This window comes from Microtus pennsylvanicus, chromosome 5 (assembly GCF_037038515.1).
Source record: "Microtus pennsylvanicus isolate mMicPen1 chromosome 5, mMicPen1.hap1, whole genome shotgun sequence".
Lineage (NCBI taxonomy): Eukaryota > Metazoa > Chordata > Mammalia > Rodentia > Cricetidae > Microtus > Microtus pennsylvanicus.
Genome location: NC_134583.1, coordinates 74,154,096 through 74,177,355, shown reverse-complemented (window position 1 = coordinate 74,177,355; position 23,260 = coordinate 74,154,096). Strand labels below are relative to the sequence as shown.

At 52.3% G+C, this 23,260-nt stretch overlaps 1 protein-coding gene across 2 annotated transcripts in view; it reads left to right on the top strand.

Moving 5' to 3' along the window:
• Nucleotides 1–22,380, top strand: part of Fam53b (family with sequence similarity 53 member B) — a 91,069-nt gene extending 68,689 nt beyond the window's left edge. For both annotated transcript variants that reach the window (XM_075972547.1, XM_075972546.1), the window contains one exon: nucleotides 18,522–22,380. In XM_075972547.1, the coding sequence (XP_075828662.1) occupies nucleotides 18,522–18,881 (360 nt within the window). In that variant the 3' untranslated portion in view covers nucleotides 18,882–22,380. The remainder of the gene's footprint in view (nucleotides 1–18,521) is intronic.
• The last annotated feature ends 880 nt before the right edge of the window (nucleotides 22,381–23,260 follow it).

The window sequence follows — 23,260 nt, the reverse complement described above, 5'->3', positions numbered from 1 at the left end:
GAGGACCAAGTTGTGTGCTGCTGGAAGAAGGGTCCACAAGAGGTCCCTCTGTCCTTCCTTTACCCTTCGCAGTCCACTGACTTTGGAGCTTCCAAGTGTACACATCAACATTGTACTCGAGGCTCAGAGCCCATGTTTCTCACACCCCAGCCAGCGGAGTGAAGAGCAGGGCTTGGGGCTTGGGCCGGTGCAGAGTCTTGCAATGGCTTTCCACTGGTCGTACATTTGAGTCATTTCGGCCCAAATTTTCCACTTACAAAGAGGGATGCTGACAAAATTGGGTCTCTCTGGGAAGTGGTCCAGGTTAAATGAGATTGTATTTCCAGAGTCCCTGGCACATGCTTCCCCAGGGTCCTCGCTCAGGTCTCCCTTGGCTGTCACTGCTCCTAGACCTCTCTCCCCCTGACGAGAAGTTCCTGAAACAGTGACACGTACCTGCTCTGGGTGATGGCTCTCGGTCATGCATGACTCCTGGGCTGATTGCAAGAGTGCCTAGGCATTAGGATCTGCTGACTGGAGCCTTGCTTTAGACCTGGGGAGAATGACATTTGGGTATCTCACATCTGTTTTGGCTTGTCATAGTAGGGAAGAAATACAGCAGTTGGCCAGGAGCTGAATACCCATCCTGGCATCTTTAGCTTCCTCCGAAGTGGTCCATGGCCACAGGCTTGAAATTCAGAAGGAAGTCATGAGAGTTGGCCGACATGGGGAGGAGAAGCAGAGAGCAGCTTTCCCCTCCATGCGGGACACAGGGGCACTAGTGCATGGAGAAGCTTGTGTCCTCTTACACCTTGTATTTATCGTGCCTTGTGTCTTTAGCTGCTGGCCTCACAGTTCAGATGCCTAGGGCTGGAAGCACAGGACAGTTTGGAGACACAAAGTGCCAGCATGGCCACTGAGAGCCCCAGTCAGGGATAGGTGACTCTCAAAAAGCAGTTTTCAGAGGTTCTTACTCATCGCTGTGTGCCTGGGATTGTCTGCTTCTCTTTCCCCTCTTCCTCCAGGCACTGGAGGAGATGCCTGGGGAAGATGGGTGAGCCCAAAGTGAAGCCAGAACAAATAGAGCTTTGGAGCCATAAAGGAGCAGTCTCTAAGGCACTTAGATACCAAGAAGAAAGAGAGTCGCCCTTCCCGGTGTGATGGGAGAGAAACGGTGACATTAGACCAGAGCAAAGATTCTCAACCTCCATTCTAATAGCATTGGGGCCTGTGCTCTTTGGCATGGAAGGGAGCTTTCCTGCTCTGCACACTAGATCTCAGACGTGCCCCACCCGCATTTGTGACAGGTAATGTTTATTTGGAAGCAATATGGCTCAGGTTCAGAACTATTAATGAGTGAAAGACCTTGACCCCCTTTGAAAGCTGGTCTCAGACAGGAAAGCAGAGCCCTCTGAATCAGACAATGGCAGGGGGAGACACCTGCTTGATGCCTGCTCAGCCCAAATGCCATGCAGGGTAGGGTAGAGCTGGGCAGCAGAAACACAGGCTTGCTGCAAAGGTTTCTGTTCCTGGGACACCCCACCCCCCATTATTGGCCCTGCAATCCCTGCTGTTTCCATTTCTGAGTCCATGTCCCTAAGGTCCAAGAAAGATAGTGACATTGTCCAATGGCCTCTCAGCTCACTTCTGTTGGCTCCTGAATGATGCCAGGGTCTCCCCTGAGCCCTTGCAATGAGGCCAGGCAAGCAGGCTTTCTGCCAGACAGCCGCCAGCAGTGTGCGGCCCTGCTTTTCATAAGAAAAGGCACCCCAGCCCCACTGCCAAAGCACAACGCCATCTTGTCCATTAATCAGGACTTCAGGATTCTCAGAGCAGTCTGAGCAACTGCCCGGCTAGAGCCCTCTGATTGCTGTCACCTCTCTGTACACAGCATTGGCTGTTAGCTGCTGCCCCCACCCCCATACTGCGAAGACTTCTGCAGAGTGGGGCTACCCCAAAACCTTGGAGCCTATTTAAGGGGCTAAGACATTTTCAGGTCTCAGCAAGAATGGAGGAATCATCAGAATTAATTATTTTTATTATTGCTCTCATTTTCCATGTTTTCTTTCAAATATAAGAAGATTCTAGGTTAGTAAGTCCCTCCTCCTTGAGAAAGCCTTGAAGCATGGATAGGAAAACGGTTCACCCAGTGGAGGTGATGATGGTGCTTATCATGTACCTGAGGCCTCCAGGGAAATCCTGAGCTGCCTCAGCTGCCCCTTTTCACACTGAAGCCTTAAGCCAGCTCTTGACACAAGCCACAGGTGCCCTGGGACTCCCCCTTGAATGCTAAACCTGGTCATTACTTGTAGCTGCCTCCTGGCAGAGGACCACAGCATTGTTGCCCATGGGCCCCTGCCATGCAGGTGACACTCACATGGCTCCATTTCATTGCAGGCAGAATGAGACAGACCCTCAGGAAACTAGTGAGTGAACCCTACCACCCTTACCCAGTTGGGAATGGATAGGTTTGTTCTGAACAGCTGAGCTCTGTGTCAGCCGGACTAGAGGAGGCTCCGGCTGGGAAAGCTGATCCGCAGGGCCCTCCTGTCTTCTTCCCCCATCTTTCCTTCATAGTGCTGCCTCGCCCTACCCCCACCTCTCGGTCAAGCCCTGGGTCTGTCCTGATCTTTCCAGAGCCCACCTACGGCCCTCTGGGAACCAGAATCCTGAGCCGTCCCAGCAAACCAGGGAGGTCCCTCCTGGGCCTCCTCTGTGGCCGAGACCTTTGAGCAAAGTGTTTTGGAGCCATTCCTGGTGGGAGGACTATGCATTCAGAAACTCGGATACCCTGCTAATTTGCAGAAGGCTGCTGAATGCCAGGCAGGTCAGCTGGAATTAACGTGTGCTTTGCTGAAAGAACAGAGTTGCCACCCACATCTCCATCCATGTCTGGGCTAGGAGCTGCCCTGGAATTCTAAAGGGAAGGAGGAAAGGGCAGCGAGCACCCCCTCCTCTGCTAGCCCCAATCCCTGGGGCCTTTCATTGGCCTTCAAAGACTCAAAGTTCCTTGGTTTGCTGGCAGAGCACCTGCAGGGCCGTTACTTGTGTTGCTAAGTTAGTGGCCATGGTTTCTGCTGTCACTGGAGGAAGTTGTAACCATGCTGATCCAGCCAAGTGGCAAGCCAGCTTTTCCAGTGTCCAGTTGTAGAAATAGACTCCAGTGCTTAGTAACCAGGGTAAGCGACTAGAAACTATCCAGGCCCAGCTCCTTTCTTTGCCCAGCTCTGATTCTCTGTAGTCACCATCACTGCTGGGCCAGCTGACTCTCTGCCAGGGGCACTGGGAGCAGGCAGCTGATAGAAGCTCCTGGAGTCACATCATCACTGGAGCAGTGTAAGCCACAGACTAATCCATCCCTTCTCCCATTCTTGCCAAGTCTCGGAGCTTCTGGCCCATGCAGGCAGCCCTAGAACGTTCCAGAGGTTCAAGAGACCAGATTTTTCTAGAGTTAGAGCTCCAGGTGGGGCCTTTCCTGCTCCATGTGTTCTTTGCCTCTCTGGATGGAAGGAGGCTGAAGGGACCCATCCTCCCAGTAGGTACGTCAAAGACCCCATCTTTCAGGCTGCCAGGGATGAAACCGTGGTTTTAATTGGCTTAGTTCAGTGGTGGAGGCTCCAAAGCTCTGGGAGGCGAATGGACCACTTCGCCTTTGGAACCTGCTGCCAGTGGACACAATGTAGCGTAGGAATGAAAACAAGAAAGAGAGGCCCGCAGGCTCCGGGTTTTTAATTGGCACCATTCTCCTGCTGGCCCTCCAGCCCTCTTAGGGCTCTGTTTGGGCCGCTGGGCCTGGGCTGCGAGAGATGGAGCCTTTCACAGCTTCAGACTGGTTTAAGTGGACCTGTATGGATTCCTGCAGGCATACTGAAAGAGCCGGGCGCAGTCACCGTTCGAGCAGCCCTGGGAAATTGGTCAGCCACCTGCAAGTAGTGAATAGCAGGAGCTGCTGAAGCCGCCTGGGCTTCAGTGGCCCCGCAGCCCTGCCTCGCTGCAAAGAAAAGAGTTTTGTAAAGCTGCAATTAATGTTTCTCCTTCTATCCATTGGAAGTTGCTTTCTTGCTCTCAGCTGGGCCAGTGGGCTCCTTGCTTCTCCATTAGCCCGAGCACCGCCACAGTGGATGGCGGCTCTCAAGACACGCATTCTTGTCAGCCACTGAGGGAGGGGCCGGCCCCGTCTTTTGTGTGTCTGCTTCACTCTCTCACTTTCTAATACCCTCAAGCGAGCAGTGAGAAAATCGCGTGAGGGATTCTGGTGGGGCAGGCCCAGAAGTCCCTTCAGGTCTGCCAGTTTTTCTTCTGTGCAAACACCGAAGTCTCACTGAGAAGGGACAGGGGTGGAGATTAGCAGGGAAAGGACACAAGAAATAGGAAGTAGAGAGGTAGTCAGCCTGAACACCAGAGATGTCTACCTGCTTTAAGGGTTTCCCCTAGACTCTCCCTAGCCTGCCAGATAACTACAGAGACATTCATGGCTCCTACGTAGGTGTGCCGTGAGAACCAAGATGGAGAAAGCAGCTTCTCACCCTGGTGTCACCTCCTTGGACGGTGAGCATCAGTTATGAGTGCATGTGGGTCTCTATGGCGCACTGACCTACAGTGTTCCAGGCTGAGTGGACATTGCTACCAAAGGACGTTAGCCTTCCTGGCTGTGGTTATGACTGAGCACAGTGGCTGTGAGTGAACTGTGAGTAGTCTGTCAGGCCACCTAGGCAGCACCCAGTGCAGGCTGGCTGTCCTGTAGAAAGGAGGGTTCAGCTTTGTGAAGGTGGCATCTGGGCCATGCCAGGCTGCCCATCTGTCCCCTACTGCCATACCCTCAAAGCTGGCCCTTTTTTTTTGTTTGTTTAATCACAGTAGCCAGAGAAGGTGTTGGCATGAGAGCAAGACAGTCCCTGTGGATTTACCCATGCGTGGCCGGGCTTTCCTGTACTTCATGAAGATCTCCCTGGTCTGGTTACAGGACAGATGTCTGTGGCAGCCACACCCGACAGGGCAGAGTTCTCTGGGGTCTTCTAAATGCCCGGGGATGCAGGTGCTGTGTTGTTAGGCCCTGCCAAGCTTTTAGACGGACATGAACAAAGGAAAAAAAATAAACCTATCAGGAAATACACAGTTATATTGAGGTGTGTCCCTGGGAAAGTCAAAGTCGCGGAAACCTGCCCTGGCCAACCCTTCCAGAGCCTGTCGGGGAGCATGCAAAAGGGGGCACACAGAGGCCTTGACCTTGGGGCTTCTACATGTTCTGCGCCTTCTGCATGGCAGTCCCCAAGGAGAGTAGCACCATTCCCTGCCTGTCTCTTTGAGCCACTCAAGTGGAGCTGTGAAGACTTCTAGTCCTGGGTCTGGCTAGACAGAGCATGCTCCAGGCAGGGCCAGGCTTCATTACTAAGGCAGAGCCCCCTCATCAGTAGTCCCTTGAGGCCCTCTTGCTACCTTTCCTCCTGTTCCAGAACTTCTTGCTGGGATCCGGTCCAGGTCCAGCCTGCCCTCAGTGGACAGTATGAAATCCCACCAAGATTGCCCTGCCCAAGAGTGTGGCATCAGGGGCTCCTTCTCTGCATCAGATCAGATTGGAGAATTTTTTTTTTTTAGGTGAGAGGGCAGGCTATCCCTGGCAGGTACCTGATGGGCAAGAGTTCAGGGTGTGTCTCTTTCTCCCGGATACTAAAGCCAAGCAAGTGTTTTATTTACTTCCAGGTAAAGTATCCAGAATGGTAGCCCTCTCTAACAGGTCCTCTTGTTAAAGGACATCAAGGAACCACATACTTTGTCCCCGCCACTTGCCTCTGGCTCTGTGGGTAGAACCTGCCGAGCCCAGAGAAGCAGAATGTGCCCAGGAATGTCCTGCCACACCCGTTGCCCGTGGGCATGTCCCCAGCCATTTACCCTGCCTGGGCATGCTGGGGCATGCCAGCCAAGCCCAGCTGGATGCTGCCCGGTGCTTGCCTCCTGGGACCCCAGTGGTCAGTGAGAACCAGTGTGGCCCTTCTTCCTTTCCACAGCATGCCAGAGGTTCTGCTCAGTCTGCCTCTCTGAGGGTTGTTTTCCATCACACTCGGTGCAGCTGGGCACCATCAAGTGTTGTTTAAACCCTTCTGAGCCAAGCATTGCACGTGATTTCATCTGAGCTTGGCTACAAGCCCTTAGAGTACAGTTTTGTTTCCCCATTTTACAGATTGCAAAGAGAAATTCAGCATGCATAAAAGAGATGCTAACGCTAAGATCAGGGACAGGTTGTACCCCACATATGCTTCCCTTCCCTCTGGGGCCTCACGTGTTAGGTAAGGGCTTACCACTGAACATCACCCCAGCTCCTTGTCCATGCTTTTCAGCCTCTCATTAATTCGCCCACCGGCTCATCCATCTTTGTTCTAGCAGGCATCAGGGTCAATTAATGTGTGCTAGTTCTCTGGCTGAGGTCTATGCAGGTGACTACCCACTAGGATTCTGGCAGACTGCCCAGGTATGGGGCTCCAGCCTGGAGGACATGGGGTTCTCTCTGCTAGGCACAGAAGGCTCCAGGAGGGCTTTGTGGGGGCAAGGCTGGTGGACATTTTAACTATCCTATGAAGTATGGTGCATTTCCCAAAGGTAAGAGAGCGAGGTTAGTTGCTATGAGGTCAGCATGATCAGACCCTTGGAAGCACCTTTACTTAGAGGATAGACGGAGATTCAGAGAGGCTCTGCCTGCTGGCCCCAAGGACGCATGTAGATCCCTATTGTGATTTGGCCTGGAGCAGGAGGGGAAACACTGCCAGCCACAGAGGACAACCTTGGAGGGTTGGGGACTGCTTCTGATTTGTCACTGCCCAGATGGGAAGGTCACAGGAATGAGACAGCTCTTTCCACAATGCTTGCTTGCCTTTTCTTTAGGATTTAGAGTTTCCCCTCCCAACTTGAGCCTAGCACTTTGAATTTGGTCTCTACATCTCATCTGAAGATGTAACAGGTGGAACTGGGGTCCATTGCACACGCATTGGAAGTGTTGACACCAACCCAAGTGTGTCTTCCACGTTTGTGCTGAAGTGTTCCCCCAGAACCCTGTGACAAGCCAGGAGACTTCTCTTTACCCACTCTGGGGATCTGGGTGAACCAGGTACTGCCTTGGGAGTCTAAAAAGCAACCCTTTTTCCCAAGACAGGAAGCCCCTTTCTAGCCCGGGGCAAGCAGGCAGATGCAACAAGAAGAACATTGGGACCTCATGGCAGCAATGCCCACCAGGGTGTCCCCTATCCTGTGTTCTATAAAAGGACCCAGTGACCACACACAAAGGCTATGAGATTTACCATAAACAGGCAAGTGTCCACACAGGTATATTTCCCTCCCACCCTCGTTCTTGTAGCCTTTTTCTTTTTCTTTTTTTTCTCATCTCAACCTCAGATTTAATTGGTGATATTAGGAAAAGAAAGCTGGGCCTGGTAGGTTTTGTTGTTGCTGTTTGTTTGATTTGGGTTTTGTCTGTGTAGTTTTGTAAAATTTTTATCAATAAAGAACAGGAAAGAGAAAAAAATGAACTATGAAGGAGATGTACCAAAAGCTTTAACATGGAGATGGGGTGAAGGCATCTTTCCTAAAAAATACAAATTGACTGAAGGTTTTATCCTTCATCCCTCTCTTAGGGTATCCTCTCCTGAAATAAAAGGCCATGCAGACACATTTTTAGATAGTACATTCAAGTGTGAAAATTAAGAATAGTATACATACAAAGAAATCCTCATATTTCCCAAAGGCTCAACTGTCTGTCACCGTGACAGAAATATCGGAGGAAAGGTTATCAGGCATGGTTGCTTGGGTCTGTGGCAGCACAGACTCGTGGTTGGTGTGCATGGCAGAAGGGGCCTATTTAGCTCATGGCAACTGAGAAGGGAAAGGGAGGAGACCAGGGTCCCAGTTTTCCTGTCAAGGGCATGGCTCCAGGGACCTAGCTTCCTAACACACGACACCACCCTTGAACAGGTTTGTTCAATTCTTCCTGTCTAGCTATGAATGCAACGTAATACAAACTATTTTAAACATACTTAAAATATGAGACACCTTTTGAGTAATTTGTTTGTTACTCTTTGGTAAATCAGTTGTGCATTCCTCAGACTTTTTAGATGACAATGTTATATTGCAATGCCAAAAAGTTGGACACACCACCAAGGTGCCACCCCCTCCCGATAGTGACACAGGCTGGGGTCTGAGCCTTCACACATATGAACATTCCCATTTGCACCTATGTATTTTATGTGTATTGGCATTTGATCTACATGTGTGTCCGTGTACCATGTGCATGCCTGGTGCCCATAGAGGCTAGAAGAACATCATATCCCCCGAAACTGGGGTTGCAGTCAGTTGGGAGCCTCTATGTAGGTGCTGGGAATTGAACTCTTGTTCTCTGAAGAGCAGCTAGAGCTCTTAACAACCGACCCATCCCCTTAGCCCAGCATCCCATAGGTGATTTTTGTGGCCAGTGTGAGCTGCCTCCTCTGCTTTCCCGGCTAGCTGTTGGCTGTTTATTTTGTGGGTAACCTGCCTTTACCTGGCTCCATTCATGACTCTGACCTGTTTCCAGTCTTCTTCAGCTGTGTTCTGCAATATGTGTGACTCCTTCGGGATGTGGCAGCTACATCTCCCATAGGATGCACTCCCTCCAGTAGGATTGCTGGTCACAGGTGGTTGGTCACATTTAGATGGTTGACTTTCTGCCCCCTCCTGGTCAGACATTAGGTTTTTGCCAACTAGATAGGTAGTTTGCTTTCTGCCCCTTGTCCTTCCTCCTCTCCTTCCCCTTTTGTGACAGGGCTTGCTCTGTCGCTCTGTTGGCCTAGGACTACTGTGTAGGGCAGGCCGACACCTTAAATGTGCATGCACTCTCCTGCCTCTGCCTCCCACTGCTGTGTTGTAGACTGTGCTCACCACAGCTTACTGCTGCTACTTTAGTTTGCATTTCTGAGTCAGTCTAGTGTCTTTTCATATACTCAAGAGAGCGTTTGTGTCCCTTTTCTGTGTTCTCTTCACTGCTCCTTTTAAAAAACAGCTGTTGCTCTTTCTCTTCCCAGCTGACATTAGGGAGATTAGCTTTGGTTGTGGTTTGAGTTACAGATATTTACTTGTAATTCATTCTTTGTTTTCTGACTCTGTGGCATTCTTGTGCTTTCCTGGGACGTAACTCATGCACTGCACTGCTCATGCATTTGTCACGTGCAGTGGGCGGTTTGTAGTTTCTTCGCAGAACTCTGCAGCCACCACCACAGAGATGTGCCCCTGGCAAACGCTGATCTCTGTTCTTTCTGCAGACTTCTTCATCCTGGATATCACACAACACACATCCTTTTTCTGCAGACTTCTTCATCCTGGGTATCATTTATAAACAGAGTCACAAACCACACCCTTTTCTGCAGACTTCTTTCACTCTGCACACAGCTTCCACGCTGCAGCATTCTCAGTTCCTCGTTTCTGATAGCTTTTGCATCATTTTTCCTCTTCGACCATAGTGAGTGATGAAACAGAGGCACTAGGGATGAGTTTCTCCGGGGCACCTACCTCAGAGCTGAACCGCTGGATCTCATGGAAGCGCAGAGTTTGGCGTTTTAAGGGACTGTCAGACTGCTCGGTGCAGCGGCTCAGTGGCAGCAGCATTGCACGTGCCACCTGCTTTTGGCATTGCTGACATGCACATGTTTCTGTCATGTTTAATTATTTCTTTAATGGCTCTACGCTTTGAGTTTCCGAAAGGACGGTCAACCTCTAGATTATAAAGCAGTTCTCCCATCTCCTGCGCGTCCTCTGTGGCCTTACGTTGTGGTCTTTGGTCTGTAGTCATCCTGTGCACACTGTAAATGTGGAGCCACTCCACTGTTTTTGATACACTCCCATCTGTCTCAGCCGGAAACTCAGCTTCTCCTCCCTGCTTTGAGATTCCATTGCCACCCGACATTGTGCTGTGTCTACTTGGAACGTCGACTTCTGCTGTCTTGGTCTCCACTGACGTATGCACTTGCTGTGTCTTTCATGCTCTCGAGTCTTTGCTTAAACTTTATTTGCTATGGGGTGGTCTGTGGGATTAGCCTGTATGGTTGGCTACAGAACTTTCCAGGCTCATGTCATCTGTTTATTTTCAAAATGAAATGGAAATATCAAAAATGAAATAGCTGGGCATGGCAGCATAGGTCTGTAATCCCCGCACTTGGGAGGCTGAGGCAGGAGGATCAAGGGTTTAAAACCTGTGCACGTCGGCACTGCCTCTCTCCCTGTGCACATCGGCACTGCTTCCTAGAGCACATCAGCCCCACCTCTGTGCCCCAGAGTTGCTGTGAGCATTCTGCTGCCTGTACTTCCCTGAGGGTTGTGGTCTCCGACAGCATTGGCTTTGGCCCCCAGCCAGATCCCTGTGTGCTTTGGAAAGGTCCCTTGATGTTGTTAAGCAAAGAATCCTCTTCACCCCAAACTGTGAGCCAAGTGGTTTCACAAACTCCTTTCTGAGTCTGTGCCGAGTGGAATGTTCACTGCAGAAACAAAATGTTTGTTTTCCAATGGTGAGGGCTCAGGGAGGCCCTCGAAGTTGGCTTCCACACCCTCTGTGTTCAGGCATGCCATCTGCCATCCTGGGGCCTAGAGCAGGAACAGCAACCATCATGTGTTCTGTCGGGTGACAACAGAGAGGGGACACTGGCTAATTGCCATTCAGGAAATCTGCAGTGTTCTGGACCTCCAAGGCCTCTTCTTACCTGCAGCACTTTAGGTATGGGCCCTTCAGTAGGCGCACTGTGAGGCAGTCCCTGAACTAGGCTATGGGGCATGACCTGTATGACTGTCAGGGAACAGAGGATAAAACAGGTATTTGAGCTCTCCTCCAAAACGCGGTGTGCGAGGTTGGGTTTAGTAGGGGAGAAAGAGCATGCCAGTGGAAGGAAAGCATGCCCAGTAGGAGCTGGCCATCTAGAGCGGTTGGCAGCAGAGGGAGTTCACATGGCTGCACCATCCTGAGCACGTGGGGAGCAGGGCCAGGCTCTGGCCTACCTGAAAGGTGTGGTCCAGTGAACATCACTCTAGCCGATCCTTAAGAACTCTGGGTCAGGTGGTTATCTTTGGAGTTCCCCGTTGTGAAGCAGCCTCTCCCTGGCTACATCCTATTTGATGGGTGACATCAAGACTCTGCTAAAGGCTGGATCTGGTCCTGGTGTCTGACTGAGGCTGCTGGCCCTAACTCTATTCTTCACAGGCCCAGCTTCTTAGGCTGTGCCTGTAAATGGACTGTTCCAGAATTAACAACCTGAGTTAGGTCATTTTCTTACAGTCCAAACTACCATCTGGACCTGCAGCCTGCAGTATTACCCTGGACCAGACCACAGCACATAGATTATAACAGGAAGGTGCTCCCAGAGGTGCAGCAAGGGAATTGCAGAGCAGAGATAGCCAAGGCCCAGAGTGACTGTGGGTCAAAAGGTCCTGAAGGGGGATCTCACAGCTTTATGGTGCTGTTCCTAGGGTGTCTCTGAGAGCGGCACGATTTTAGCAGCCATATAGCATACCTGGCTTTCCTGGACTGGAGGTGGTTGGCAGAGTTTTGAAGCATATCACATCTCCTGGTCCTTGTTCCCTTGTTAGTAAGAAGGGACAAATGACTCCCTGAGCTAAAATAGGCTCTGTAGTCTGTCATTGGTGTAGCTTCAAGGGGGGTGCGTGTGCCACAATCCCCTGGCATGAGGCAGATGTTTGCAGAGCACATGCTGGCTCCTAAAGATGGGCACTGGGGAAGCAGTGGCTCAGGAAGGAAAGAGGGAACCTCCCCAGTGATGGCTTCCGCACAACGGGTATTTACTGTTCCCATCAGCCTGTTGGCTTCTGGAACCTGGAGTCTGAGAAGAGCCCAGAGTCTTTGGTGCCAAATCAGTGAGGCTATCAGGGCCCCAAGGACCATGACTTATTTCAGCTCCTTGTCTCAGTCCTTGGCATCCTGGCTTTCCCACCAGGTTTTCCAGTTAGCGTTTCCTGAGAGTCAGGAGACCATCCAGGCTCAAAAAGGCCCAGAGCACTACACAGAGAGGAGGGCTGAGCACAGTCTTGTTGACCGTGCTTGAGAGTATGTATAAAAGACCGGACATGGTGGTCTTTAATCGGAGCACTCAGGAGGCAGAAGCAAGTGGATCTCTGTGATAGTTTGAGGCTAGTAAGAACTCCATAGTGAGATTCTCTCTCAAAATAATAAGCAAATCAAAAGCAAACCCAGGGAAACTACATGCTTTGTCAGCCCCAACACAAAGGAGACATTGAGAATTTGTCTCGTGGCCTGTTGTTTTTAGATACTTGCGCAGTTCTGTTGTACAGTGTTGTACAGTGTCTGCTTGGGCAGGAAGTGCCTCCACTCAGGCAGATCCAAGGGCTCAGCACTATGCAAGGCCAGCTAGAGCCAGCTGCCCGCCTGGCCTCATGGACTGGCCTTGTTGTTCTGGTGTCTTAGAAGGATTTGAGGAAACTCTGAGACCTATAACATAGAGAGGACAATAATGTTTGGCTTTTTCTTTTATGTGTTTGTGTACGTGTATGTGCACATGTGTGTGAGTATGTTCAGATGTTTGCATATGTGCATATGTGTGTCTGTATGTACACACACATGGAAGCTAGAGGTTAACCGTGGGTGGTGTTCCTCAGTTGCTATCCACCTGTTTACTCCTTTATTCTCTCGCATATGTATGCATGCTTTCATGAATTTGTGTGTACCACATGTGTGCAGCAGCCTGTGGGGGCCTAGAGAGGGCATCAGATCTCCTAGAACTGGAGTTGCAGGTGGTTTTGTGAACTGACATATGGGTACTTGGAATCAAAGCCAGTCTTCTCCAAGAGAGGCAGCTGCTCGTAACTACTGCTCTATCTTTCTAGCCTCCATCCTTGTTTTTTGACAAGGCCTCCCTGATTAGGTCAAGCTGGCTAGCTAGCAAACCCCAAGGATCTGCCTGTTTTTGATCCCTAGCTCTGGGATTATAAGCATGCACCACTACACCTGGCTTTAAAAAAATTCCAAACCAAATCTAAACAAAAAAAAAAAAAACAGATTGTAGAGATCCAACTCAGGTCCTTGTTGCTTGTGTTGTTGTGTTGCTTAGTGACTGAGCCATCATGACATGTTGTTTTTATGGGTTCATTAAAAAAGGGAAATGACATGGGAAAGAGAAGCAAGCATGGCAGCCTTGAAGCATGGTGACCGCAGAGGGACTGGACACTTTTTGTCCAGGAGAAAGCATGTCTGCACTTGGTGAACATCTCCTGTCACCACCAGACACTGACATCCTCATGCAACAGCTGTGCTTTGAATGTGGCTGCTAAAGGGGCGGTGTCTCTAGCAGCCTTGGCTTCCCAGCAGACTCAAGGTGGTAGTGCTGAGGGCCCAGCAGCAGCATCTGCTCAGGGCGTGACATTCCTGCTCTAGAAGGAACAGAGGAGTTCCTGGGGAGAAGCGCCCTGGAGCGCAGGTGTGTGATGGACCCTGTGGTCCCACATGCCGAGCCTTAGGTACCGTGGTTTAGTTCCAAGAAGTAGAACTTGAGTCAGGGATTATTAAGCAGGTGTTTGATGGAGGGTAGGGAAGCTGACAAGACTCGGAAAGACTGTGTAGCAAGGTAACACAGGAGCTGGGCCTCTGCCTGGGGCTCGGGTGACATGGCTAGCCCTTGAGATGTCATTCTGCTGGCTGCAGGACAGTACTTCTGTCGCTTGTGGAGTTCATCTTCAGCTGGGTGGCCCCTGTGAGGAAGGTGTCCTTCAGGCTTCTTAGCCCCCAGGCATTCCAAAAGGGACAACTGTGACCTTGCAGCAGCTAAGCAAGGAGAGTTGGTGTTTTGGTTTGACTAAGGGAACTCCATGGGATGTCTGCAGCCCACTCCCTGTCCCCAGTTTGCTTCCACTTGCCTTTGCATTTCTTAAAATATCCCGCTGGAACAGCGAGCTCAAAAAGAATAATGCATTTCTCAGGTGAGGAGGCAGGAAGCAAGGCCACAGGGCACCAGAGAAGCCCAGCCCCTGTGGCTTTAGAATCTAGGTTGCCTGTACTCCTCCTCTGAGGCCTGCAGTGGGGTGAGAAGGATGCTGTGCCATCTGTTCTTAGGCACACACCCCCACACCAGCTGGCCTGTCTGTGTCCCCAGATGCCCACTTCTAAGTATGAGGGACAGAGCTTATAAACTTGGGGCCCTTGGCACCCAGGCAGCGTTCCCTGGGCGTTGAGGGGGGGGGGCGGGCTTTGCTGTCATCTGCTCTGCTCAGGTCTTACTTAGCCTTCTGTGTCACTGCTGAGGAAACAGATGGTTTGGAAGCTTAGAAGATCTTTCTGAGGTCCCCTTGTCATGCTTGACATGTTGGCCCATATCACCTGGAGAAGGGAACAAGCTGATCCGGCACAAGGCTTGGCAAGGCAGTTGCCCTGACCAGGCACAGGGGCCGAGAGTATGCTGAGCTGACATGTTTCCCTCAGGGAACTGGGATCCAGGAAGGAAAGAACCCCAGGAGTAAGCTGCTTTCATCACTGCCCAGCCCAGAGCCTCCTACCCAGAAGGAAGATGCTGGAACAAGTCTGTGTATAATAAAGGCCCTATGGCTGGGAGAAGAGTTAGCAGTGTTTTCTGGCTGGCAGGCCCAAGGCAGCTGGTGCTGGGTGCTGAGCCAGAGACCCAAGCTAGGGCAACAGCATGGTCAGTGGTCCCTGTTGTGACCGACTAGAGCTGAGGGCTGCTTGGTTTGGTAGAAAAACTCCCTGGGCATGGTTTTGTTCTAGAGTCCTTCCTGTGGGCTCAAAGAATGGGCTCAGTGTCTCTGGTCATTAGCCCGAGGCCATAAGGACAGTTCCCACTGAGCTTGACGGCCTGTAAGAAGTGGGGCGCCCATCCATGGGCCTCAAGAACAGAAGCTGTTGGGTGAGGTAAGGTATGTCCTAGAGCAGCAGTTTCACCGTGGGATGGTGTGTTCACGCGGCACTTGGAGCGTCACCATTCTGTGCTTTCCCCGGACTCTTTTGAGGTGTCCAGGCTAGCAACAGCCCATGCAGTGCTCGCTCGCTCTTCATGGGAGCCGCCTGACCTGCTAGAAGAGGGTAGGCAGGCATGCTGAGGATGCAGTGGGCCTGAGCATGGGTGCACAGTGTGTGTCTCCACCTGGGTGGGCTTCCCAGGGATGGGATTCTGGACAGAACACCCGCTGCCTCATTATGGCAGCCGCGTTATTCCCTGGCAGGTGGAGCGTGTCACCAGATGGAGCGTTCAGTGGAGGCTCTTGTTTTTAACTGTGGCCAAATGATTGAATTTTGAGTCATCAAAGTTTTCCAAGTGCACTGGCTTGGCGAGGGTGGGGGTGGAGATGGGGGAAACACATGGACGGACGGACAGATAGATGGCTCTGAGGGGATTTCTGTGGTATTCTGTGATTTGCCTGGGACAAGATGCACCACCTAGACATGTAGCTTCCCACCCTGCCAAGAAGCAAGAAAGTCTCAGTTACTACAGACAGTCGGGGGAAGGGTGGCCCCAGGGTGCCCTTGGCCACAATGTTTAACAGACAGACCAACGTTCAGAGGTTGAGGTAGCTCTCCTGAAGCCATGATGCCATGTGAGTCTGATTCAGCTTCTGAAATGACCTGTGGAACCTTGGCACTTTTTAGGTCTAGCAAATGGGTCCCCAGCACCCTACCATGGGCTATGTCCCATGCCTAACATAGCTGCTGGTGTTTTCACTGCAGCAGCAAGCCCTTAGAGCCAGTCACTGAGGAGCAACAGAGTGGACTTGGGCTCTAGAAGCCAGGGAAGTCATCATCTCTGCACTAAAGGGGCCATATCTGCTAGGGGTTGCTTCTCCGCAGGTGACACCTTCTCATTGCCATTCTTACAGATGAAGGGGGAGAGGTGCTTCCTCCGGCCTTACAGCACTAACCCTCAACTCAACCAGGCCTCCATCCCCATGGCCTAAGCACCTTACCCCCAATGATTCCACTTATTAATCCTTTAGGCATTGATATGAATTTGGAACACACAGTCTGAACGCATATGCTGTTACACTGGACACAAAGTTGGGACCTATTAGCTGTACCTTAGATCGTCTGCTGGGCAAGATCAAGGTGAGGCAGGATGGCCCCGGCAAGATAAGGAGAGCACAGTCCTAGAGCCCTGGGCAGGGAGCATTTCTGTTGGGGCCTACCTCAAGGCCCCTGCCTCTGTTTACTTTGCAGCTCACAGAGAACAATGAGGCATGTTCTGGCATCTGGCACACTAAACAGATGTGATGATACTCTAGTACCGTTGGCATTGCCCATCTAGCAGTCAGTGAGCACTGGAGACACCTGGGCACTGACTATCCATGGCTCTTTGCTCTTACACAGCTATTGAGGCAAAAAGATGCAGTGCTTAGCCAGGGATGCAGCAGGGTGGGTTGGGCTCCCAAGTCCTTGACTAGTCCTAGCCTCACCCCTAGGCCTCCGCCATCCATGCAGGCTGGCCCAGGAAGGAGCTGCCAGTGCTGAGCCCCCCTCCCCCTCTCTCTTGTGCCATGCTCTGTTTCACTCAGCTCAGGTCAGTGGCCTGAAAGGCAGAAGTCTTCCCTGAGTCGCATCCAAGTATTGCTGTGGTAGGGAAGGAATGAGTTCCGTGACTGTGGGCTACATCGAACATCAAATAAATCTCAGCATCAGCAGGGTCTTACAGCTGTGGGCTCTTCTGGCCTGGGCCTGAGTCTCAGGATTTTCCTGAAACCCAGAGTTGAGCCCCTCAGCACCCCAGCCTGTTCCTTTCTCTTTTCTTTCTTGATATTTAGTTATTAGGCACATGGGGGGGGGTGCTCTGGTGAGCTTGTTGAAGTCAGGGGACAACTCTTGGGAGTCAGTTCTCTCCTTCACCACGGGGATCCTAGGGGTTGAACTCAGGTCATCAGGCTTGGTGGCAAGTGACTTCACCCATTGAGCCATCTTGTCTGCCCCTCCTTTCTTTTTTAATTGAAAGATCTCAAGAAAAGTGGACCCATCAGCAGGGTGTTTCTTGCAGAGTGTCAGAACAGCATGTGTGCCTGTGATAGGCACAGCCACTTTCCCCTGGAGAGGGCACCTTTCATCCTCTGTCTGTTGAGCCTGTTCTAATAGCCTGTTTGCTGTAGTGGCTAGCAGACAAATACTTCAGCCTTTGAAAGGACTGCGGCCCTTGGGACAGGCCTGTGTCTTTCATCACCTGGTGAGAGGCAGCAGGTGCTATTAAGTTCCTGTGCACTGGGGAGAAGCCAAAGTCTGCTCCTCTTTCCCCAGTTGGCTGCAGGGCCTATGAGGGACATCAGGCAGGCAACAACCCCCATCCATGTCTACTTAGGATACCCACATCTGAACTGTTTGGTGGCACCAGTGTGCGGTGTCGGGGCTGACACTCTGCTCAGTGGCTTCGACACCATCTTTAGCTATACTTGGTGTTGCACCAGGGAGAAGCTCTTGTGCAGCCACACTTCCTCTCTGGGGCTAGTAGATGTCCCACAGTTAAGGTGGGGACCGTCACATGTCTTTCAGATGAGGCTGCAGAGGCCCCCAACGAGTGGCTAGAAGGCAGATTGGTGTGGGTCAAAGCCACTGCATTTTCAGCCTCAGTTGGAACCCAGAACCTGTATTAAACCAGATATCTGGCAAGTTCTGAATACCCAGTTGGGACATAGATAAAGATCTCTCGCACCACCCTGCCTCGCTCTGGTCATGGGAAGTGGGTGGGGTAGGAATTAAGGCAGCGGCGTACCCTGGTGATAACTCCATCTGACTCAGCTCCCTTCTCATAAGGTGGTATTGTGTTACATGCTCGCTATCACCCTGGTCTGTGTCTCAGAGGACATGCGGACTCTGGGTCACTCACAGATTTTATTTAATACAGTGTAGCCGTGAGTATTCATGTCATGGCCGGAGATGTAGTTCAGCGATACAGGGCACAGTTAGCACACGTGAGGTTCTGGTCCAACCTCGAGCACCACCACCAAGAAAAAAAAAAACATCTTGTTTCTGTTTTCATGCATACCTTCCACTGTCTTCTCAGACTAAGTCACAGCCTCAGGTAAAAAAATATTCAGGAAGAACTGTATCTGCTTAGGACGTGTGCATAACCCAGGGTTGGCGGCTACTGAGAGGGCATTTACATCATAACGGGTCCTGTCCAGATCCTGAAGCTGACCACACTTGCAATCTCATACAAGGATTTTCACACTGAAGAGGGAGAACCAATCCCAGATGAGGGACATCTGTAAAGAAATGGCCTTAGCAAGGCTCACCCTTCCTACAGCCTACTGAAAATGTCACTATGGTCCTGTCTCACTGCAACCCACAAGTGTGGCCTCATCCCTTTCTTGCCCTCTATAGTAACTGCAATTGTATACCTTTTAGCAACACAGTGTTCACTAGCCGGGGGTACCTCTTCATGAGTAAGTCTCACTCATGGTGGACTTGCTACAGCCTGGCAGGTGAAGTGCCAGCTAGGCTTTGTGGGGCTTTGTAGGGTGTGTGTGGCCCCAGGTTCCAGGAGAGCGGCCCTTCACTGACCATCGTGTCTCTTCTCCCACAGAACTGTCAGGCCTTCAGCAGCCTCAGTTGCCTGAGCGTGGGGGTGGAAGACCCCAGCTCCCCAAGCCCCTTTGCCCTTGTCAGTGGCACCCGATCCTGGACCGCCTTGCTCTCAGCTTCCAACCCGGGGGGCCGGACCCCTGCCGCGACCCCAGTTCCAGAGCCTGCTCCTCATTCCTTCGATGATCACTTCCCCTGCCAGGAGGACCTGTCGTGTGAGGAGTCGGACAGCTGCAGTCTTGACGAGGATTGCTGCAGGAAGGGGGAGCCGGCCGCAGCCTGGCAGGGCCTTGGCACCTGCACGAACAGCCTCTGCTCTCTGGACGGCGAGCTGGACATTGAGCAGATCGAGAACAATTGAGGGGGCTGTGGGCTGCAGCCCGGGGCAGAGGCTCTGCAATGGGTGGGCCTCGCTCTGGGCCTTAGGTGGTCACCAAGGGGGATCCTGGTTCCTGGGTCCGGACCAAGCTTCCAAAAGGAGCCCATCCACTTCCCAGGGAGCAGCTGTCCCCCTGCGGTGCCCATACTTGTGAAGGCAACTTGGCCCCACCTCACAGGCAACTGCTGGCCTCCCACCAGTTCCATGGAACTACTGTAGCCCAAGAGCAGGTTTTTTGGTTTGGTTTCCTCCTCTTTGTTCCTCATGGAGTGCTGGGTAGCTATTCTCCAGGAGGGCTGGGCCAGCTGCGTCCCACAGGTAGAGTGCCAGGGGCCTGAGCCCACTGTGGCCTCGCTCAGGTTCCGCCTGGGGAGTTGCCCAAAGCCTCCTTTACTTAGTTTACTCCGTGCCTTTTCTCCCAGGTCTCCCTGTCCCCGGCTTGGGAAGGTTCGGGAGACGCCTCTTGTAGTGACACCAGACCGTGTGGCCTTAATCTATTTGGGGCACTGTGCAGGGATTCTGGGGGATAATCCGTGTCCCATTTTTGGGGACCAGGGGATAGGTCAGGGATGACCAGAAGCCATTCATATTTGGTGGTTGTGTTGACTGAAAGGTGGGCCCATGAGTTCTCCCATGGCATCAAGAGTCACCCACACCTCTGCCAGCACAGGGGCTGCCCTGGCAAGGCTGGCACTGGCAGCCTTCCTACTCCCCAGCCCCCCAGGGCAGAGTTAGGTGGATTCAGCTGAGTGTAAAGATGTCAGTGACAAGATGACCTCTTCATAGTGTCCTCAGGAGCTACAAGCAGGTGCAGGAGACTTGGACCTGTCTACATTCCTGGGCAGAGGGATGTCTACTGGCCCTTTGCAGGCTGCCCACTTAGCAGGCATCCCTCTGCAGTGACCTAGGCTGGGGGCCCGCAAGTCACACCATTCCTAGCACATGGTTGCTTGTGCACAGACCCCGCTGGCTTTCATGGAAGTGTACTGCCTCTGGCTTCAGAACACCCCTCCCAGTCCGCAGATGCAAGCCTAGCCCTAAGGCTCTTTTCTGCAGGCCCAGCCACAGCATGGCTTGAATCATACTCCCCCTCGCAGCTCCTCACTCCCAGCATAGTTCCCAGAGGGTCTCTGTTCAGGCAGCTCCCCGAGTCTTCTCTGCGGACATGCCACAGGGCTCTGCACTCTGGGACTCTGGCTTTTAGCAAACTTGGCATCTTCTGCAGACAATAGCAAATGGGCTGGCTTCCACAAGTGGCTTGTTTTCCCATAAGGCTAAAAATAACTGGTGCATTCTCTCGAGTTCATGGACATGTGATCTAGGCACTTCTGTAGTCACTCTGCTGTGCCTACCCCCCGTGGTTCCGTCCTCTGCTGGTTGAGCCCAAATGGGTTATCTTTCCTGGGACCCTTCTGTTTAAGCTTTGTCAATCCACCCGAAGGACTGAGGCCCAACTTCTGATGTATAGGTGATATTTCTTTAAAATCTGACCCAAAGGTACAGGAGGTCCCAACTCCTATAGCCCCGGGTTGGGTAGCATGGTGGGTCCATGTGGTGGTGGGAGACCAGCGGGACTCAGGGCACCAGAAAGCCAAAGTAGAAAGCTGGCGAAGTCATGACATGGGAGCCCTGCCTGGTGCCTCGTGGCGGCCATACTTTCTCTGTATAAAACCTGGAGGAAGGTAGCTGAGAGGGTGTGGGAAACACACACCAGTGCCCAGAAAGCCCACAGTGAGTGAGAGGTTCTGGATCTGGAGTCGCCTCACAGTCCCTAAATCCCACCCCACCTAAGGACGGCAGAGGCTGGGCCTTGTTCCCGGGGCCCATTTCACACAGCACGCTAAGGCCAAAGCATCCACCAGTAGCCAGCTGCCTGTCCTGTGGCCTGGGACCAGCAGCTCTGGCGGCAGGTGTGTCTTAAAGCTGTTGTAATGGACGGCTTGTCTTGAGACTGCTGGCTGAAGGACAGTTATCATCCTTCCTTCGGACATTGTTCCCTGGGCAATAATGCTCCAAACCTGGGGTAGGGCTGGCCCTTTTCAGCTTCCTCAGGCCTCTCTGCACTGTCCCTGTCCCACTGAGGCCTCAGTCCGAGCCCCCAACATAGGAGCCAGAGAAGATGGCAGGAGCTTTTCTGCTTAGAGGAAGACTGTCTTCATTTGCTTTTTGACATTCTTTTAATTGAGCAAAGCAGGTCTCTTCTAGAAGGTGCCCATGTGTCTTTCAGCAGCCATGCTACCCAGACCCATTCGCTGGATCCAGCACCTCTGGTCTTGGATCTCTTGGAGGAGGCACCCACATGCAAGCAGAGTGGCTTAGCCTTCAGCAGTGTGGCTTCAGTACGGGCGACATTAAAAGTCTCCCCTCCCTCAACCTGCCTGTGAGTGTCATCCCCCAAAGAAGCTGAGGGTGTGCTTGGCCACCCATTGCCTAGGGAGCCCAAAGGTCTAGAGCAAGGTGTGGCCCCACCAGAGCCAGCCAGGGGAGAGGGCCATCCATCACATTGCACCCCCGCTCACTCCAAAAGCCGCTGAGCTGAAAGGAGTTGCTCTCTGCAGGTACCTGATCTGAGTTCAGGGTGGCTGCCTAGACAGTTTACATGACTGGCTGCCCACGCTTGCCTTACTCATGGGTGGTGAAGGTAGAACCCGGTCCGCACCCATGGGCTTCCTCGTGCACAGGCCCGAGGAACTTGTTCGCCCACACATGCAGATGTGCAGAAAGCCTTACTTAATTTTTTTTTCTAAATTTGTATGTAGAAAGAAAAGTTAAATGAAAGAAAGGTCCACACTAAGCAGGAAGTGCCCTCTCCCAGTTTCCAGATGGGTCAGCAGACAGATGGCATCGTTTTTCTCGGGCTCATTCAAGGTCCATAGCAGTTAGAACTCACCCCTGAACCCTGTACCCCATTTCCACTGATGCAGTTAAAATTACTTGAATGATGGCCACTTAAAATGTAAGCTAGGTGCCAGGGCTCAGGGACCCTCTGCCCATGCAGCCCAGATGCTGCCCCTTGCCACATCTATGCTGCTGGTCAGACCCCGTCCCCCTGGTGCCAGGCCCCTTAAGGAGGAAGAAAAAGCTATTTTAAAATTGCGGACTGATGGAGCTCCTGTAGCCTAGGTAGGATAGCCTGACCTCCTAGCATGGTCTCATTGACAAATGAATTCCATTGTTAGTGTCGGGGATGCCCAGGGGTCAGCAGCAGTTGGGGCCCGCAGGTTGTCTTGGGGCCATGTATGCTGTCCCCACCAGCGGGCAGCGGTGGTACTGTTTCAGGTAGTACGGTGACTGGCGTGGTGAGTCAGGCCCCCACCAGGGCAGCAGTCCGTGGGCAGCAGCCTGTGCTGGGTCTCTTCACTAGCACCATGCACCGCTGCCTGCCCTCCCACACAGGCCATGACTGCCTCGCTACGGTCGCTCTAGTCTCAGGAATTCGCTTGTTACTTTTACTGTGTAAATAAAGCTTCCTGGTCCAACACCCGGCTGCTTGGGTACGGCTGTGTGGTTTTTGTTGGGTGCAGTGAGCCAGCAGCTCTTCTGTCCCCTCTTGTCCATGAGACTGTCGGCTCTGGACTGGGAGGGCCACGGGGTGGATTCCTGTCCTCATGCCTTGGGGACAGACTGTGGGAGCAACTTCTAGAGGGGGCTAGCCACAGCCACCATCACAGCGCCAGAGGAGGAGCCAGAGACCTAGGCCGCCCTGAGGTAGTGGGGGCGGGGGTGGGGGCACATGCTACCCTGCTATTTCTGAGGTGAGAGCAAGAGAGGAAGCTGACCTGGCTGAGAGACAGGGCCACCAAGAAGAGTCCCGCAGGGCCTGGGCAGCCAACTTCCTTCTCCAAAGAGCAGCACTGAGGTATAGCTGGGCTGTCAACTCGGGGCCTCTGCTCCCAGGGAGGGCAGCACAGTTCAGAACTCTGATTCCTGGGCTATAGAGACATTAGAACACACAGTTCACCCTCCAGAATGGGTCCATAGCCCTGTGCTTAGCCTCCAGACTGGAGATCTGGGTAACTGAAGCTCAGGAGATGTACCATGTCTACAGTCCCAAGGGCCCCAGTGGAGAGTGTTGAGTTTCTGTCACCGTGTTGGTCCCTGTGATCTGGCCTTGGAATGCTCTCCCAGGCCCTCTGCTGTGGCCAGTGTGCAAGTCTAGAAGTGGCATCCTGGAATACCCTTCTGCTCTGCTTTTTGGACAACAGATCCTCTGCCAAACAATAATCTATGAACATGTAATTTAAGAAAGGGGGAGGGGCGGTGGACAGAGAGACAGCTCAATGGTTAAGAATCAAAGGCCCCAGATTTAGTCCCCAGCACCCACAGAGCACCTAACAACCACTTGTAACTCTAGTTTCTGG